The sequence below is a fragment of the Canis lupus genome, chromosome 6 (genome assembly GCF_011100685.1).
Source record: "Canis lupus familiaris isolate Mischka breed German Shepherd chromosome 6, alternate assembly UU_Cfam_GSD_1.0, whole genome shotgun sequence".
NCBI lineage: Eukaryota > Metazoa > Chordata > Mammalia > Carnivora > Canidae > Canis > Canis lupus.
In genome coordinates this window covers 7,402,222-7,420,379 of record NC_049227.1, presented here as the reverse complement: position 1 = coordinate 7,420,379, position 18,158 = coordinate 7,402,222, and the positions used below count along the sequence as shown (strand labels likewise).

The 18,158-nt window shown below is 53.1% G+C and overlaps 1 protein-coding gene across 1 annotated transcript; it reads right to left on the bottom strand.

Annotated features, from left to right (window-relative positions):
• Window positions 1–15,834: 15,834 nt before the first annotated feature.
• HSPB1 (heat shock protein family B (small) member 1) lies at window positions 15,835–17,266 on the bottom strand. The gene is given in 3 exon segments (NM_001003295.2): window positions 15,835–16,160; window positions 16,270–16,333; window positions 16,784–17,266. Coding segments are annotated over 3 exon segments (630 nt in total). The 5' UTR covers window positions 17,160–17,266; the 3' UTR covers window positions 15,835–15,970.
• Window positions 17,267–18,158: the final 892 nt, after the last annotated feature.

Genomic DNA, 18,158 nt, shown 5'->3' with positions numbered 1-18,158 from the left:
AGATGAGGGGGTTCTTTGTGTTGAAAATGTTCATAAATAGTCTTGCGTTTTTAGTCCCTCTGAGGGGGTCAGGCACCTCCAGTTGGTGTGGCCTGAGCTCTTAGTAGTGCTGTTGCAGATGGCAGCTGTTACACTGCTCCCACCACGTGAATCATGTCCCTGGGTGTGGGGGTGTTCTGCTTTCTATAGGAAGGAAGAATGCCAGAGCAAAGGCTTTCTTCCATCAGCTTGGGTGTGTTCCAGCAAAGGGGTAGAGCGAGGCTGCAGGGCATTGAAAGGGGTGTGGCCTTTTAATTTTTTCAATCAGAATTCACATTTTAGGAATAATTTGTGTGACCCAGGGTTTTGCCATGTACTGGATGAATTAACTTCTCTTGGCTAATTTGTCACTCAGGACCACTCTAAGTGCCACTGCTGGCACAGCTGTGAACATAGAGGTGGCTGATGTGCCTAAGTTCCCACAGTGTCAGAGCCCCAGTGTTGGAGCCTCCTGAGCCTTGCCTACAAACACCAGGCTGCTTCAGCTCAGCTAGGAAACTAAGAAACTGAGCAGCAGCCATGTGGTGACAGCTCTTGCAGTTACTGAGGGTAGAGAGACATCAGACAATCTCTTACTCTCTTACCAACAGGACGGTACACACGTGGGCAGCATCAGAGCAGTGATGTAACAAATTCACCAAAGCTCATCAGAAAGAAGGGTGGCTGCTGGAAGTTGCTGATGTTGCACTCTTATTTCTTCTGTGTAACTTCCCATTATTTCTAAGTGCCCGGAATTTGACAGAAGACTGGAATTTGCCCAGAGTACTCCCACGTACATTTAATTTTCTTTTTTTTTTTTTTTAAGATTTTATTTATTTATTCATGAGACACACACACAGAGAGGCAGAAACACAGAGGGAGAAGCAGGCTCCATGCAGGGAGTCCGACGCGGGACTCGATCTTGGGACTCCCAAGATCACACCCTGGGCTGAAGGCAGACACTAAACCACTGAGCCACCCAGGGATCCCCATTTAAATTTCTCTTAAGATAAAATGTAATCTGTTGCTGTGTTTCCATCCAGTTTGGAAGAGTTCCCCTTAATGCAGTGGTTCTCAAACTTTGTAGGACTCCTTTTCACAACCGTAAAGAGCTTTTGTTTATGGGGGGGATGGATCAAAAACCAGAAATTAAAAATACTCGTCTAAAAAATTTAAACGGGATGCCTGGGTGGCTCAGTGGTTGAGCGCCTGCCTTTGGCTCAGGTTGTGATCCCGGGATCCAGGATCGAGTCCCGCATCACGCTCCCTGCGAGGATCCTGCTTCTCCTTTTGTCTATGTCTCTGCCTCTCAGTCTGTGTGTCTCATGAATAAATAAATCTTTTTTAAAAATAACTAATTTAAAAACCCATTACATGTTAAGATAAGTAACAGTTTCAGGGACACCTGAGCATCCCAACTCTTGGTTTCGGCTCAGATTGTGATTTCAGAATTTTGAGCCTTGTGTGAGGTGCTGGGCATGGAGCCTGCTTAGGATTCTCTCTCCCTCTGCCCCTCTCATCCCTCTCCAAAAAAAAAAAAATTTTTTTTTTTTTTTTTTGAAGAAAAAGAATTCTGTGTTGTCGTCCTTGCCCCCCCCCCCCCCCCAAAAAAAAAAAGGGAAGAGGAGCATTATTTTGCAGCTTGGGTGATCTCTTCGTAGAAGTTAACTGGACTCAGTCCCTGCTACTGCACTCAATCCACTAAGATGCTTTTGAGCTGAAGCATTTGGAAAGAAAAAAACCTGGCATTGCAAGGATAAGTAGTTGGAGATGGATGGCTCTAAAGAGTTTAAGAAAGTTCTAATTCAGGAACTGAACGATGTCCCCATATTAGGCTCCAATGATTACGGCCTTCCTCTGCACTCCAGAATGTCAAGCTAACTGATACTGTGAAGCAATTAAACAGTGGTGATGGGTAAGGGGGAGGAGAGCAGTTAGGACTAGATTCACTCTGCTTGGTCATCCATAGAGTAGAATTCTCCATTCCCAGAACTTTGAGGGTGGGGTGGAAGGGCTGTCAAATGAGATTCAAAGTGGCAGGGGACTTTGAATGTAGCAAATACGTTGCTGTTGAGTGCCAGTGCAGTTTTCCTCTACTCTATTTATGTGTCATTACCACATGCATTGGCCTCTGTGCTGGTCAGCTGAAACTGCATGTTGACTCACATGCGCTGATCAGAGTGGCTAAGAATGGCAGCTACATCCTCCCGGGTGTACAGTTCTCAAAGCAAGCTTGGAGAAACAACCTGCTGAAAACTAGCTGGGTAACACTTCTCTGATTCTAGGATTTGACATTAAGTGGTAAGCCAGCCTAACCAGAACATTGAAATATGGTCTGCCAGCTTGCTAATTAGCCTCTGCTGGTTTGAATTCTCCAGTTCTGGTGTGGATCAGGATAAATGGTTTGAATCTGAATGGCCACAAACTCTATCCCTGATTAACAGGATTACCTGTGGTCAGTGAGTGGGTGGGGCAAAAGTGGCTGGGTTACAGTGACAAGAGTCTTTAGTACCAGGTCAAATTTGTTGGTATCTCATGTTTGTGTTCTGTCCACACCTGACAAGACAAATGAGTCTTTTTTTTTTTTTTTTTTTTATGATAGTCACACACACAGAGAGAGAGGCAGAGACATAGGCAGAGGGAGAAGCAGGCTCCATGCACCGGGAGCCCGACATGGGATTCGATCCCGGGTCTCCAGGATCGCGCCCTGGACCAAAGGCAGGCACCAAACCACTGTGCCACCCAGGGATCCCCAAATGGGTCTTTAAGTAATAGTCTGAGATGGTACTCAGTTATCCCCCTGTGGGAGAGGAAAGTCAGGAATTGGGGAACATGATACGATTTTTTTTGTTTTTTTTATTTCAGTAGGTAGTGCAGACACATTAAAAATACAAGAGTGCAGTCTAAAACAGGTTTTTGTACTACCTTCGAGCTAACAATGTTTTCCACATTTTGAAAGGGTTGTAAAGAAGAGTGCAAAGGGACAGTGTGTTGCCTGTGAAACTTAAAATGTTTACCACCTGGCCAGTAGTTTGGCGACCCCTGGTTTATCAGTAACTCATTCTGTGATGCCCGTTTTCCAGCCACCCATTTCTCCTTCATAGAGGTAACCACTCCTCTGTTGGCTTGGTTTGAGAGAATGGAGTTGACTGGCTTTGAGATGGAAAGATTTCTGCTGCTTTTAAGCAGTAAGTGACCTTTGATCCATGAAAGGTTTTGCCTTGTGGTTTTTAAATAGGGTTAATTGAAATTTGGTGGTTTCTTGGGGACACCTGGGTGGCTCAGTGGTTGAGTGTCTGCCTTTGGCTCAGGGTGTGACCAGAGTCCCAGGATTGAGTCCCACATCGGGCTTCCTGCATGGAGCCTGCTTCTCCCTCTGCCTATGTCTCTGCCTCTCTCTGTGTGTCTTTCATGAATAAATAAAATCTTAAAAAAAGGGGGGGGGGGTTCCAGTAGTAGCTCTCAAATTAGATTTAAGCCTGTTTTTTTTAAAGGGTAGCTAGGTGGTATAGGGTAGGGCATTTTACCCCTAACATTTTTGAGAAATTTCAAACAAAAGGTGGAAAGAATGGTACAGTGATAACCAAATACAGTTGGTACTGCAGTTAACATTTTTATTTTAAAGATTTTATTTATTTATTCATGAGAGATGAGAGAGAGACAGAGACACAGGCAGAGGGAGAAGCAGGCTCCATGCACCGGGAGCCCGACGCGGGACTCGATCCCGGAACTCCAGGATCACGCCCTGGGCCGAAGGCAGGTGCTAAACCGCTGAGCCACCCAGAGATCCCCAACATTTTTTTTTAAAGATTTGTTTATTCATGAGAGACGGGAGAGAGGCAGAGAAACAGGCAGAGGGAGAAGCAGGCTCCTCGAGGGAGCCTGATGTGGGACTCGATTCTGGGATCACGACCTGAGCCAAAGGCAGACACCCAGTCACTGAGCATTTTGTTGCAGGTGTCCCAGCGTTTTGTCGTGTTTGCTTTATATTTCTCTGTATCTTGTGGAACCCTTGAGAGTACTCAGTGGAGAGTCTGCTTCTCCCCACCCCCAAAAAAGACCATCTCTTAAAGATGCCTAGTTTCTTGAAAAAGTCATTATCCTAAAGAAGGGGGAAAGAATAGAGACTAAAAAAAACCCTAATAATGAAATTATTAGGTTGAATCAATTAAATCCGAGCTAGTGGTGGGGAGAGGTGGCTAGAGCTATCAAAGGCATTCTGGGGGCAATATACTCTATATTCATATCTCTCTTAAAAATAAGGATAGTCTCTCACATAATCACCTCATCAGGACACCTAAGAAAGTCCGTAATTCCCTGTCAACCTATTTTCAAATTGCCCCCCAGAATGCCTTTGTTTTAAGATTTTATTTATTCATGAGAGATACACACAGGCAGAAGGAGAAGCAGGCTTCCTGCAAGGAGTTCAATGTGGGACTCAATCCCAGATCCTGAGATCACACCCTGAGCTGAAGGCAGACAGTCCACCGCTGAGCCACCCAGGCATTCCCCCAGAATGTCTCGATAGCTCTAGCCACCTCTCCCCACCACTAGCTTGGATTTAATTGAATCATCCTAATAATTATTAGGTTTCTTTAGCCTCTATTCCTTCCCCCTCTTTTCTTTATAATGACCTTTTCAAGAAACCAGGCATCTTTAAGAGGTGGTCTTTTTTTGGGGGGGGGGGAACAGACTGCTGAGTACAAAGCCTGATGCAGGGGCAGCCCCGGTGGCCCAGCGGTTTTGCACTGCCTTTGGCCCAGGGCGTGATCCTGGAGTCCCGGGATCAAGTCCCACATCGGGCTCCCTGTGTGGAGCCTGCTTCTCCCTCTGCCTGTGTCTCTGCCTCTCTCTCTCTCTCCTCTGTGTCTCTCATGAATAAATAAAATCTTTAAAGGGCGGGGGGAGCCTGATGCAGGGCTTAATCCGAGGACCCGGGATCCCTGGGTGGCTCAGTGGTTTGGCACCAGCCTTTGGCCCAGGGCATGATCCTGGAGCCCCGGGATCGAGTCCCACGTCAGGCTCCCGGCATGGAGCCTGCTTCTCTCTCTGCCTCTCTCTCTCTCTCATAAATAAATCTTTAAAAAAAAAAAAAATCCCAGGACCTTGGAGATCATGACCTGAGCTAAAGGCAGGTGCTTAACCTGTTGACTGAGCCACCCATGTGCCCCTTTAAGATTTTATTTTTATTTTTTAAAGATTTTATTTATTCATAAGAGATACACAGAGAGAGAGAGACAGAGACACGGGCAGAGGGCGAAGCAGGCTCCATGCAGAGAGCCCTACGTGAGACTCGATCCCAGGTCTCCAGGATCACACCCTGGTGCTAAACCGCTGAGCCACCCAGGCTGCCCAAGATTTTATTTTTAAATAATCTCTACACCCACTGTGGGGCTTGAATTTACAACTCCAAGATCGAGAATTGCACTTTACCAACTGAGCCAGCCAGCAAGTCACCCTTCAAGAGACAGTCTTATACAACGTCCAATGTTCTGGGTTTGTCTAGTTTCCTCGTGTCATTTAATTTGTTCCCCCTCCTGTTGGGGCACATTTTTGTCTTGGGTAAGACTTTCACTTTGCCCCTCCATCCAGTCTTTTCAGTGGTTTATGTCGAATTGAATTTGAAATGAATGGGAACCTGTCAGTGCTTTACTGGAAATCAGGTGATCTTAAGCAGTAGTCACCAACAGGGTCTTTTATGTGAACCCGTGAGGACTGAGCTGAAGGACAGACTAGAGAGAGTGCCTCCCATCCATGGGAACCAAATGTTTAGGGTCTTCCAAGCTAGGATATTTTGCCTCCTTAAAATCCTCTGCTGCCTCTCCTGGATGGAGAAAGTGTTAGATACGTGCTCAGACATTACTTGCTTTGACTTAGCAAGCCAGCACATGCACCCCACGCGGTGAGTCCTGGTGGTATGCAGCAGTTCTGCCCTATGCCTTGCGGAGGTGATGAAATGGCGTAGACCCTGCCATGTTCCCAGGAGTTCTCAGAGACATGCAGGCATGTCTGAGAGGCTGCCTTCATACTGAATCTATCTACATCAGGAGAAAGAACCTTGACACAATCTTGTTTTAACACAACCTTGGTATTAGCTGGCTCTTCCCACAATGATGACAAGTTCTTCTACTTGCTGACTCTTGGGGACCAGAAGGGACATCATACCCTAGTACCTGTTTTTCACTTAGCCTGAAGCTATATTTTTAGGGATGGGGTTGTGATGGCTGGTAGGTTCCTTAAAGCCTGGTGGAAAATTCGTTTTGGGTACCATTGGGTTTGTTACCAAAGCCTTCTGAAAGGCCTTGCCTCCCCAAATATGGAGGTAAAATGTCATTATGGTTTACAGGTCTTTTTGCCTTCTCCATTTGGGACCTGCTCAGTTTTTAAAACATTTCTTTTGGGGAATGTTGTCCCAGTGAAAAGTTCTAGGTTGCAGAGGATTGGGTAGTGGGCAGACGAGGAGTGAAACATTCTCTTGCCCTAAATTAGGAGATTGCATTAGAAGTAGAGACAAGATAGATTTAGGAAATAGCTAGGTTACCCATATAAAGGATGAGCAGCTTATGGCTGGCTGCAAACATTTTTGGGCGAGTCCCTTCTATGTCATTTCCCCAAATTATATCCAGATCCCCAAGATCAAACAGTTACTACAGCCTACTACCGGGCGAAAGCAAAGGAGCAAGAATAATTACTCCCCACGGTATATGGGTTAGAACTTAAGGTTTCTTTAGCCTGCTGGTGACAGGGCCAAAATGAACCTGACAGCTAAAGAGAGCCCCCAGAAATGCATCATTGTCGACTGGACGGGTCCCTTCTGGGCCATTGTTTCGGGCTACCAGATGGTTTGCTGGGCTCTGGAGTCGGTGGTGGGGTGGGTGGTGGGTGGTGGGTGGTGGGTGGTGGGTGTTCCCGCATCCACCCTGCCCGCAACCACCTAGGTGCTGTCCCGGCCGCCAGGCTCTGCGGCTGGCCCCGGTCCTGGCTTCAGCTCCTGCCCCCGGTTTCCGCAGGGTTCTGCGACATCCATGCTGGACCCAGACCTCTGGGCCGCCGCCCCGCGCCAACTCGTGTGGGAGCCCTGTCCGCGGGCTTCTCTCCGGTCACCTCCCACCCCAAACACCTGGGCCGCGCGGGCGAGCCTGCCTGAGGGCGCCGCACGACCCCCCGCACCCGCGAGTCGCGTGCTTCGGCCGAGCGTCCGTGCGCGTGCGCCCCGCAGGTGCTCGCCCCCACGCGTCCGCCGCGCGGCCACGGACGCTCCTGACGAGCCGGGCTCGCGAAGGTTCCAGGATCGGCCAGACACCCGGATGTGAGGCGGGCGGGACACGGCCCGCCTTCCCAGCTCGGACGGTGGCGAGAGCCAATCACAGCCTAGTCTGTCCCGCTCATCCAATGGTCGGCTTGTTGCTAGCCCGGCGCTGGGATCTGCCTGCGCGGCTGCCCGGCCGATTCGCTCCGACGGCGGGCCTCGGCCCTCGGTGCCGCCCTCCGCCAGCCCGCTCTCGCGCTCCGCGTGCGCACTGGTTACCCGGAGGAACTTGGTGGGGGCGCTGCGGGGCCTTGTGTCGCGGTCTGGGCCGGGGCCACGTCTCTGCGCGCTGTTCACCGCCGTGGTCGGTGGAGGGCGCGTGGAGGTGGGGGACGGGGGAAACAGGTCCTCAGGCTACAGCTTTCCCGCAGACCTCGGCCCTGCCCCTCAGTTTCTGAACAGCGGGCCCAACCTCAAGTGCCCCCAGCGGGTTTCCTATACTCTCTTATCTACGCAGCAGTCGCCCTGGCACCAACCCCCGGGGGCTGCATCTCCCCATAGTGCAGAGGAGGAAGCCGGGGCTCCTTACACCCTGCTTGATCCTCACCATATCCCAAAGGGCTCAGGGCAGGTGGCGACTCGGGTCTGTCACACGCTGGCCCGATGGCCCAGTAACCTGGCTGGCATCGGGATACATTGAAACTGCTCCTGCATCTCCTTGGCATCTCCTTGGCATTCAAGGCAGATCCAGCCTCACCTGCCGCGCCCTCGCGCCCCTCGTGTCCCAGCCGTCCTGAGGGAGTGCTGGTTCCACCCCTGAAGGCCTTCTCCCCCCACACCTCTGGACAGACGCCCCCAACTTTGGAACTGAATGGTGGCCGCCCAGGGTCAGCCCCAGAATCAGACGGCAGAAATATTAGGGAGCTCGGGCACCCCAATCCCTGCTCTAAACATAGAGTTAGTACAGCCTGAGGCCGGGGAGGGGAGGGGGTAGGTCAGCTTCAGCCAGGCTAGCTGCTGTTGACACAGGGGAGATTTCTGTCAGCAGTGTCTGTCTTGTTCCAAAGGAAAGGGCTGTTGGGGGCAGTTTTGAATTCTCATCCTACCACATCCCAGTTATGTGGTGTAACTTCTCAAGTTCCTTAGCCTTTCAGACTGACAGTTTCAGTATCCGTACGATGGGAATAACACAGTCTACCTCATAAAAATTGCCTCACGTTGACTGGTGTTTACTGTGTGGTTCAGGCTCTGTTTCAGAAACTTCACTCACATTAATTCATATAATCCACTTCACTTGGCAGAGGAAGAAACCATGACTTAGTAACTTGCCCAGGGTCCCACAGCTACTAAGCTGCCCAATGAGGATTTGAACCCTGGGCAGTTTTGTCACTGTGGGAGAAAGCATAACCATAAGGCTCTGCTGCCTCTCAGCGGCATAGGGTTGCTATGAGGCTTTCATAAGCTAAGGAGTGATTGGCAGCTAGCAGGTGCCCAGGACATGCCTGTTGTGATAACAGAAACAGTGGTGAACACCTATGCAGCAGGGCGGAGCAGGGGCCCCAGCTCCGGGACTTGGCTGCCAGACCCTGCAAAGGCAGACACAGGGGTGGCAGCCAAGGGAGTGAGCTGGGTCCCCCAGATAGGATCTTCTGGGAGGCTTGAGAGTTCTCAGAAAGTGAAGCCCAGACCTAGAACTTAGGCAGAGATTCCTGAAGGTTCTGGGGTAGGCAGTGTTAGATATCCGAATGTCTCTGGAAGAGCACCAGGGGGCAGTCATTTACAAGTCCTGTCTCGGGGATCCCTGGGTGGCGCAGCGGTTTGGCGCCTGCCTTTGGCCCAGGGCGTGATCCTGGAGTCCCACCTCGGGCTCCCATGTCGGGCTCCCGGTGCATGGAGCCTGCATCTCCCTCTGCCTGTGTTTCTGCCTCTCTCTCTCTCTCTCTCTCTCTCTCTCTCTCTCTCTGTGTGTGACTATCATAAAAAAAAATAAAAAAAAAAACAAAAAAAAAACCAAGTCCTGTCTGGGCCTGGGGGAAGAGAGGGGTAGATGGGGACAGCCAACCCCAGGGGATCTTGCAGGGGGCAGTCAGGGCTTGCCTTGTCCCTGCTCCCTCCCCTTTGCAGGTGGGGCCTAGGCTAGGCTTCCTTTCCAAATTTGACCCGTACAACCCTAGGCCAGAGCTAGCAGGGCTTGCAGCCTGCTTGGTAGGGATTAGTTTCTCCTCCAGAACCTCTCAGACCCAGGGCCTTGGAGTGCCAGGACCCCTGCTGAAGGATTGGGGGCCACTCCCAGGGTTCAAGGCTTTCAGGCTGGTCACACTGTTCAGGCTCAGAGAAAGGGGTCTTCAGGATGTTCAGCAGGCCCACAGAGAGGATTGTAAAAGCATAGCTCACCCACCAGGGCTCAGAGAGGTGGGAGTGGGCTTCAGAGGGGGAGGGAGGCTCAATGAAGGAAGGGGGTGTGGTGAAGTGAGAAAGTACAGTGATGGGGGGTAGGGGTTCAGTGAAAATGGGAGAACTCTGGGCTGCCTGGGTGGCTCAGTCTGTGGAGCATCCAACTTGATTTTGGCTCATGTCATGATCTCATGGGTTGTTGGAGCCCATGGCTCTATGCTCAACATGGAGTCTGCTTGGTTTCTCTCCCTTTGTTCCTCTCTGCGCTTATGTGAGTGCTCGCTCTCTTTCTCAAATAAATAGAATCGTAAAAGAAAATGGGACAACTCTGAGAAAGGGGGTGGCTCAGAGAAGAGGGTTGAGGTTGGGAAGGGGGATGCAATGAGGGTTGGCTCTGAGTAAGGAGGTTCAATCAGAGAGGGACAGGGAAGAGCAACCAGGGCAGTGGGAGGTCAGAAGGGTCTTGGAGAGGGCTGAGAGAGGGTGTGATAACTCAGGGTGGGGGGCTTTGGGGAGAAGGCTCAGTGACCTCTGGTCATTCATTCACCTAAATAAATCCTCAACTACCCTGTCCCATTGTCCCACCAGCCTGAGCACACAGACTCAGCAGCCATTCTGGAGGAACTCTGAGAAAGACTTTCAGCCCCTCTTGTGGAGTGGGGTGGGGGGGGGGCGGGGAACAATGTGAGAAGGAAAGGGTTACCCAGACCTGGCCTGCAGTCAGGACCAAGACTGAAGGCCTTCCCAATGCCAGGCCCTTGTTGGTCCTGCAGAGAGCTGTCCTTATATCCTTGGGCACCTCTGGGACTTGGGCCTTCCTACCATTGTTAGGAGACACTGGGCAGCTGCCAGTCTTCATGCTTTTCCCTTGATTCCCATCCTGCAGAGGGCCGACAACAAGGCAAGAGAGGCCTCAGAGGTCACCCAGACCCCCAAATGGAAACTGAGCCCAGAGCATGGTGGATCCCAGACCATAACTTCAACAGGGGCAGAACTGGCCTCAGTCTGGTGATTTTCCTGCACAGAGTTGCTCCTGCCACCTCAATCCTGTCTTTAATCCAAGCCTTCCTGGTAGACTCTACCCTGTTCAGCCCAGGGGAGGGAGGAGGGATAGACTTTTCTGACTCTGAGGCAGCCTCTGGGCCACCAGTGCTGCATCTTGATCCAACCACTGCCACCACAGTTTGGACAGAGTGATGTACCAGGCCAGTATGTGTGCAAGCCTGGAAGGAAGGATGGAGGGGGTCATGATGCTGCAAGACTCCTTGCAGGGGTGGTGGGTTTTTCCCAGGGTCCCCAGACAACAAGACCCTTTCTCTCTGGATGTTGGGAGCTCTGGCTGGGCACTTCCTTTGCCTTCAGTCTACCCCTCAAAAAAGATGGGGATGGAGGTGCCTGGGTTGCTCAGTGGTTGAGCATCTGGCTTTGGCTCAGGCTCTCTCATCCTCCCACATCAGGCTCCCTCACAGGGAGCCTGCTTCTCCCTCTGCCTGTGTCTCTGCCTCTCTCTGTGTCTATCATGAATGAATAAATAAATAAAATCTTAAAAAAAAAAAAGAAAAAGAAGAAGGGATCCCTGGGTGGCACAGCGGTTTGGCGCCTGCCTGCCTTTGGCCCAGGGCGCCATCCTGGAGACCTGGGATCGAGTCCCACGTCGGGCTCCCGGTGCATGGAGCCTGCTTCTCCCTCTGCCTGTGTCTCTGCCTCTCTTTCTGTGTGTGTGTGACTATCATGAATAAATAAAAATTAAAAAAAAAAAAAGAAGAAGCCCATGAGGACATGGCTCATCCTTGGGATATAGAATCAGGTGCACACAGTGAAGTCCAAAGTCACCTGGCCGGGTGGAAGAGGTGGAGAGGACTTAGAGCCCTTAGCTAAGAGGATTGTGTCTGGGATGGAGATATTTCCCACGTGTATGTGCCCCCCCCCCCCCCCCCCGGAACCCTGCGCTCCTCAGGGCTGGCACACAGGGGCATTGTTTGGTGGACAGACAGTACATATTTTGGGGTGAGGGGCCCATGCTTGGCCACTTTCCTGTTTCTGGGAGGGCAGCATGGGGGTGGGGCTTAACCCCCATTTCACCAGGCCCAGTGCCAGATCCTGGCTAAGACCAGCCTAGGCTTGCCTTCACCCATACAGCTTCTTCCCTGCTTTGGTCCTGAGCTGGCAGCTTATTGCTGCTATACAAGTCTGGGCCAGAGGCCAAGTCTGAGCTCCAGGGCTGTCCCAAATCCCCAGGTCCCACTGTGTGTATGGGGGGTGGGCAGGGGAGGGAGGTGTAGGGGAATCCAGGGTAAACTGAGCAGACAAGACCCTCACCATCCTGATCCCTGCCCAGACTTAGGCTCTGCCAGGGTGGAATAGTGCTTGGGTGGCTGTCAACAGACCAGGGGGTCTGGGGTGTCTTACCCCATGGCCAGTCCCTGGGCAGGGTTCCAGTCCCGCCTGACCCTCCTCTCCTTTCTTTGCTTGGTTGCCCTTCCCCCCATCACAGAGGCGCTCTGACCATGCCCTTTGGACCCAGCACTAGGGACCTCTGCAGCCACTGTCCAGGAGCTTTTGCTTCCCACACCACCCTCTCCACAGAGCAGTCTGTGCCTGGCAAACCCTCGGTGGTAGCAGGGAAGATGATGCTCCCTGGAAACAATTCACTCCTCCAGCAGCAGAGGTCTAGGATCTGTCCAACCTTGCAGAGACAGGTCAGCAAGCCCTGGGCAGAGAGCCATGATAATCCAGGGCTCAGGGCCTCAGCAGATCCCTGTCTTCCCCTGCCCCCTGCACCCCCACATCCCAGTCTGTCACCCCACACCTGACCTCCTTTCCCCCTCTCCCCCTTTCCCTGGCAGTACCCATGCCCAAAACGCCTCAGCAGCACATCCTCCCCTGCCTCTTGACTGGTTCCTCTACCCACTCTCTAAGATCTGGACCCTTATTTATTTATTCTTATTTATTTATTTATTTATTTATTTATTTATTTATTTATTTATTAGATTTTATTTATTTATTCATGAGAGACAGAGAGAGAGAGAGAGGCAGAGACACAGGCAGAGGGAGAAGCAGGCTTCATTCCAGAAGGAGAAGCAGGCTTCATTCCATGCGGGGAGCCTGATGTGCGACTCCGTCCCGGGTCTCCAGGACCACACCCTGGGCTGAAGGCAGAGCTAAACCGCTGAGCCACCCGGGCTGCCCTGAACCTTTTTTTTTTTTTTTTTTTGAGATTTTATTTATTTATTCATGAGAGACACAGAGGGAGAGAGAGGCAGAGACACAGGCAGAGGGAGAGGCAGGCTCCATGCAGGGAGCCCGACGTGGGACTCGATCCCAGGACTCCAGGATCACGCCCCGGGGTTAAAGGCAGTTGCTAAACTGCTGAGCCACCCAGGCTGCCCAGGACCCTTATTTTTAAAGCGGGGATGCTGGGGTAGCCTGCATTTAGCATGGCTGTCAGTGCACAGCCCCCACCTGAGACTGGTCCCACCCACCCCCCTCACTTGCCCTCTTGCTCTTCCTCCAGCCTGCCAGCCCTGGCCCATACCATTCCCACTTGCCTGTCCAAGGGTCATTTCTGGAAATCTTTCTTACTCCAAGATGCCACAGGATGTCCCACCCTCTTGCTAATGGCATAATGCTGCTGGTCACTGAGCTGTTTCCTCTATTTGGCCCCTTGAGCAGGGACTGGAACTGGGCTGGGTGCCAGGCCAAGAGGAAGTGCAACAGGGAGGGCAAATTTCACAACTGCGAGGGAGAGAGAAAAGGAGAGACCCAGGGTTGGGCCTGGAACTGAGGATGGCTTGTGTACTCCACAGATCCTTAGGGAAGCCAGAGCCAGTGCAGGGTGCCCAGCAGCCACAGGCACTTGAGGTCCTCAAAGAAGCCTTAGTCATCAGCCTGGAGCACAGAGTATTGCCCCTCAGATACTCTTCACCTGGGCACTTGGATTACTCAGTGGCTGAGCATCTACCTTTGGCTCAGGTTGTGATCCTGGACTCCATCCTGGGATGGAGTCCTGAATTGGGTTCCCTGGAGGGATCCTGCTTCTCCCTCTGCCTATGTCTCTGCCTCTCTCTGTGTGTGTCTCTCATGAATAAATAATCTTAAAAAAAAAACATACCCTTCAGCTGAGTGGTCTAGGCCAAGGTCTTGAGTCTGCAGACCTGAAGGACATCAGAGGCCTATAGAGAGGCACCCGCGGAAAGGCCCGGAGAAGTTTAGAACTGTTCCTGCCCCACAGCAGTGCAGGGACTCACCAGGTGTGCCCATCCTGATCCTCCAAGACCTCAAAGCCGTTGTCCTTGGACTCACTCCTATGATAGGCACTGACAGCCTCCTGAGCGCTGACCCCTACCTGTCCCAGGCTGTGTCCCTGGCTCCCTGCAGGTCACTTGCAGCCTGGCTGCCTTGAGCGGGGTTGGAGGGGAGAGGGGGTGGGGAGTGCTGCATCCCAGTCCTCTTCCTGTGGTCCCATCAAGTCTCTTTCAGAAGCACTTAGAGCTTTACATATGGAACACTTCAACATCCCTCCCCTCTCCAGTCTTCCTGTTAGATATAACCCTCCCCTCCACTGCCAGTGGCCACACTGATGTCCCTCTGCCCCTCTAGGACTAGCTGCATGGACCTCGGCAAGTCTGTTTACTTTGAGGCTCTCTTTTGCCCAGGTGTTAGGCAGGATTTACACCTCTTCGCAGACTTGATGTGAGGATTACCTTGTCAAAGGCTTGGCGTCAGTTTTCCCACACTTCCAGAGCACTGGCAGACGAGCTGGCAGCCTTGCTATTGCTCGCTCTGATCTGACAAGACTGACAAGATGGGAGGAGGCAGTCACACCCTTGCAGGCCAGGACCATCTTGTTGCCAGCCAGCAAGGAGCTGGCGAGCAGAGCAAGGGTGAGTCCTAGACAGACTGATTCAGCTGTGACCGCAGGAATGTGGGCGTGTCCAGGAGACACCTGAGATGTGGCATGTCTGTTGTCAGGGAGGAGGATAGCAGATTTAGGAGACAGGAGCTCAGGAAATGAATGGTGGTAGGGCTGGAGAGACTGGGCAGTGCCCTGGCCTGTAGGCCCAGACCTGCGCTGCCAGCTGGGCCAGCACACCCCTTGTTCCATGTGTTTATTTCCCTTGTTGGCCTCCCTCCAGGCCCAGGGAGGCCTCTGAAGGCTGGGACCTGCTTTGGCTTCCTGCCTGCTCCAGATTGTGGTATCTCAAGGGTGCCCACACCAGGGAGTGGAAATTAAGAAGCTGGGCGGTGTTGAGGGTGCCTCGTGCGTGGCTCTTCCTTACAGGGTGCTGCTTCTCTCAGAGACCCTAGGAAAGTAGGGCTGTGGGCTTAGAAAAGAATGTCATGGTGTCTTGCCGAAGCTTCAGGCTCTGTGACCTTAGTAGGTGGAGATGGAGTAGAGATGGTGATCTCTCAAGCTCTTAGGGACCAGAGACTTTGTTCTTTTTTTTTTTTTTTTTTTTGAGACTTTGTTCTAAAGCCCCTATCTGCTCTACCCCTCCTTCAGGTCCCTCCAAACCCTCCTTGGGCCAGATGAGAGGGTGGTGGGTAGGATGAAGGCAAAGGAGAGGACCTAGGTAGGTGTGACTTCCTACCTGTGCTAATCTTCCCTGTCAGGGTCTTTGCTTCTCTTCCACCAAAACCTTGGCCCCCTGCCCTCACTCTCTGCAGAATGCCCTTGACCCTAGAGTCCCGGCCTCATCCTGCATGCATGAGCAATGGGAGCTGGAACACGGCCACTCTCCTCTCAGAAAGTCACCTGGAAGGCCATACCTCCCATGCCTTCTACATGGTCCTGCCCCTCTATGGGAGAAGAGTGAAATCTCAAATTCAGTGAGCAAGGGACTCCAAGCTCCTAAGAAGCTCCCCCACCCCTGGCCCTGCTCTGTCCCCCTGTACCTGAGTCCAGTCTAGGGGTCCCCAAGTGCCCAGGTGTGGGCCAGCCACCTCTCCTGGTTTCCCCTATCATTGCTGGTTATGATCATTGCTTCTCTCTTAACGAACGGACTCCAGGCTAGAGAGCTGGGGTATGCCCTTGCCGTACATCACTGTACCCACAGGGCCTAGCATGGGGCTTGGCACACACACAGAGTAGGCTCTCAGCAAAGGTGATCAATGTGTGAGCCAGTAAACGGCACCAACCCCCAAGGCCTCCACAAACACCAGGATCTGAAGCAGTGGCGGGCAGTTGCTTTGAACTTTATTTGAGAAAAACAAAAGGTAAATGTATCAAAAGAGCATACAGGTTAGTGTGCAGGGACGGTCAGTGATGGCTACTGAGGTGAGGATGTGGGCTAAGCAGGGCTAAGGCCTTTACTTGGCTCCAGACTGCTCCGACTTTCCAGCTTCTGGGCCCCCAATCTGGGCACGTGCCTCGAAGGTGACGGGAATAGTGATTTCTGCCGACTGGGTGGCTGGCTTGGGCATGGGAGCCTCCACCGTGAGAGTGCCCTCAGGGGACAGGGAGGAGGAGACCAGGGTAGGATCCACACCAGGGGGCAGGCTAGACAGGCAGAGAGGGAGAGCAAGAGTTACACACCTGTGCCGTACTGCTGCCCACCCCCTCCCCCCGCCACTCCCTGCATCCCCCTCCGTCTGGGGCCAAGACTCACGTGTATTTTCGAGTGAAGCAGCGGGAGATGTAGCCATGCTCATCCTGCCTCTCTTCGTGCTTGCCTGGGGGTGGGAAGGGAGGAGAATGAGGTCAGAAGCTTCTGGGAGGAGCCCCCCCAAACCTACACACGCCCCAGGGGGCGGTCTGACCGCTTCAGGACCCCTCAGAAGCTTCTGGAAAGTTGGGTTCAGTGTTTTGGAGGGTGGAGTGGGGTGGGGCTCGGCGCGGCGCCAAGAAAGCGCACACGCCCCTCCGCGGACCGAGGCTTAGGGACAGGGAGTAGGGACAGCACCAGGGAGACCTGGTCATTTGGGGGCGGGGCTGTGGGGGGGTCTCCGCTGGAAGGGGGCGTTTCTTCCCTCACTAGAGCGTTTTTCGGGCCAGAGGGGCGCTGAGTCCCAAGTCTTCCGGGTCCCGGGTGGAGTTTCCCTGCCCAGTTCCCCGCCCCACCAGCCGCGTCCGCGCAGGCCGGGGGGGCCGGGGGGGCCGGGGGGTGGGGGTGGGGGGCTCACCAGTTATCTCCACCACGCCGTCCTTCGTCTTGACCGTCAGCTCCTCGGGGGCGAAGTGGTTGACGTCCAGGGACACGCGCCAGCGGTCGGCCGTCTGCCGGATCTCCGACACGCCGCTGCTGAGCTGCCGGCTGAGCGCGCGGCTGTAGGCGGGCGCGGCGGCCGCGGCGGCCGCGGCGGGGCCCTCGACCGCGGGGGGGATCGGGCGCACGTAGCCCGGCCAGCCGCTGTGGCCGAACCACTGCGCCCACTCCTCCGGCAGCCGGGGCAGCCCGAAGGCCTGGTCGAAGAGGCGGCTGTGGGCCGGGTACCAGTCGCGGAAAGGGTCCCAGCTGGGGCTCCGCAGGAGCGAGAAGGGCACTCGGCGCTCGGTCATGCTGGCTCGGCTCCGCGCGTCTGCCTGAAGCTTAGAGAAGTGCGGGGCGTCGGGCCCGCAGCGCTTTTATGCGTCTCCAGCCGGGTATTTTTAGCAGGCGGTGTTTCAGGTCTCTATTAAAGGCAATGACGGGCTGGGGGCAGCCCCTCCCCCTGCATTCCTCCCCCTGCACTCGGGGCGGGGGCGGGCCGCGGAAGGCCCTGCCCACATCTGGAACCTTCTCTTGTTCCAGAAAACAAATGACTGGAGCACTGGTGCTGGTGCAGTGCCCACAGCCCGGCGCTCGCCGGCCTGGGCGCAAAACCCCTGGGCCGCGGCTGGTGGACAGTCCCATCCTTTTTGTCCGCAGAACAAAGCCCAGGGAAGCCGGGCTGCTTGTCCCAGACCACATGTATCTAGAAGTGACAGAGCCAGGATTTGAACCACAGGCGTCCCTGAAATAATGTCTTAAAAAGCAGTCTGGTGTTGCAGATAAGAGTGTGGGCTCTGGAACCAGACTGATCTGACTTCACATCCTGTTCTGCCACTAATGGAATGAACTTGTGCAAGTTAGACTCTAGGCCTTGGTTTCCTCATCTGGAAAATGGAGATGATGATGATGATGATGATAGTAATAAAAATGCTTGCATCATTGGGGTGATGTGAGGATTCAGCAACTTTATGCAAGTAAAGACTTTATTTAGTCCAGCGCCTGCTAATTGTTCACTATTGTTATGTTATCTATGTGCAATTAAAAGGGCTGGGGAAGGAGGAAAGAGAATGTGTACGTATCCCTGTTGCAGGGACAGTGACCCAGGTCAGAAGCCCTGTGCTAAGAGGGTATCAGGAGGCAGGTTGTTGTTGAATCCCCCCATATGTCTGTTGTTCCTTGAGGAGCCCTGGACAGGGAACTTGTGAGGCAGTAACCATGGATCTAGCCTGGGCTTTGCTATTGACCTGTGATTTGGGACAAGTCCTCTTCTTTCTCTAGATCTCCGTTCCCCGTTTTGCAGAGGATGA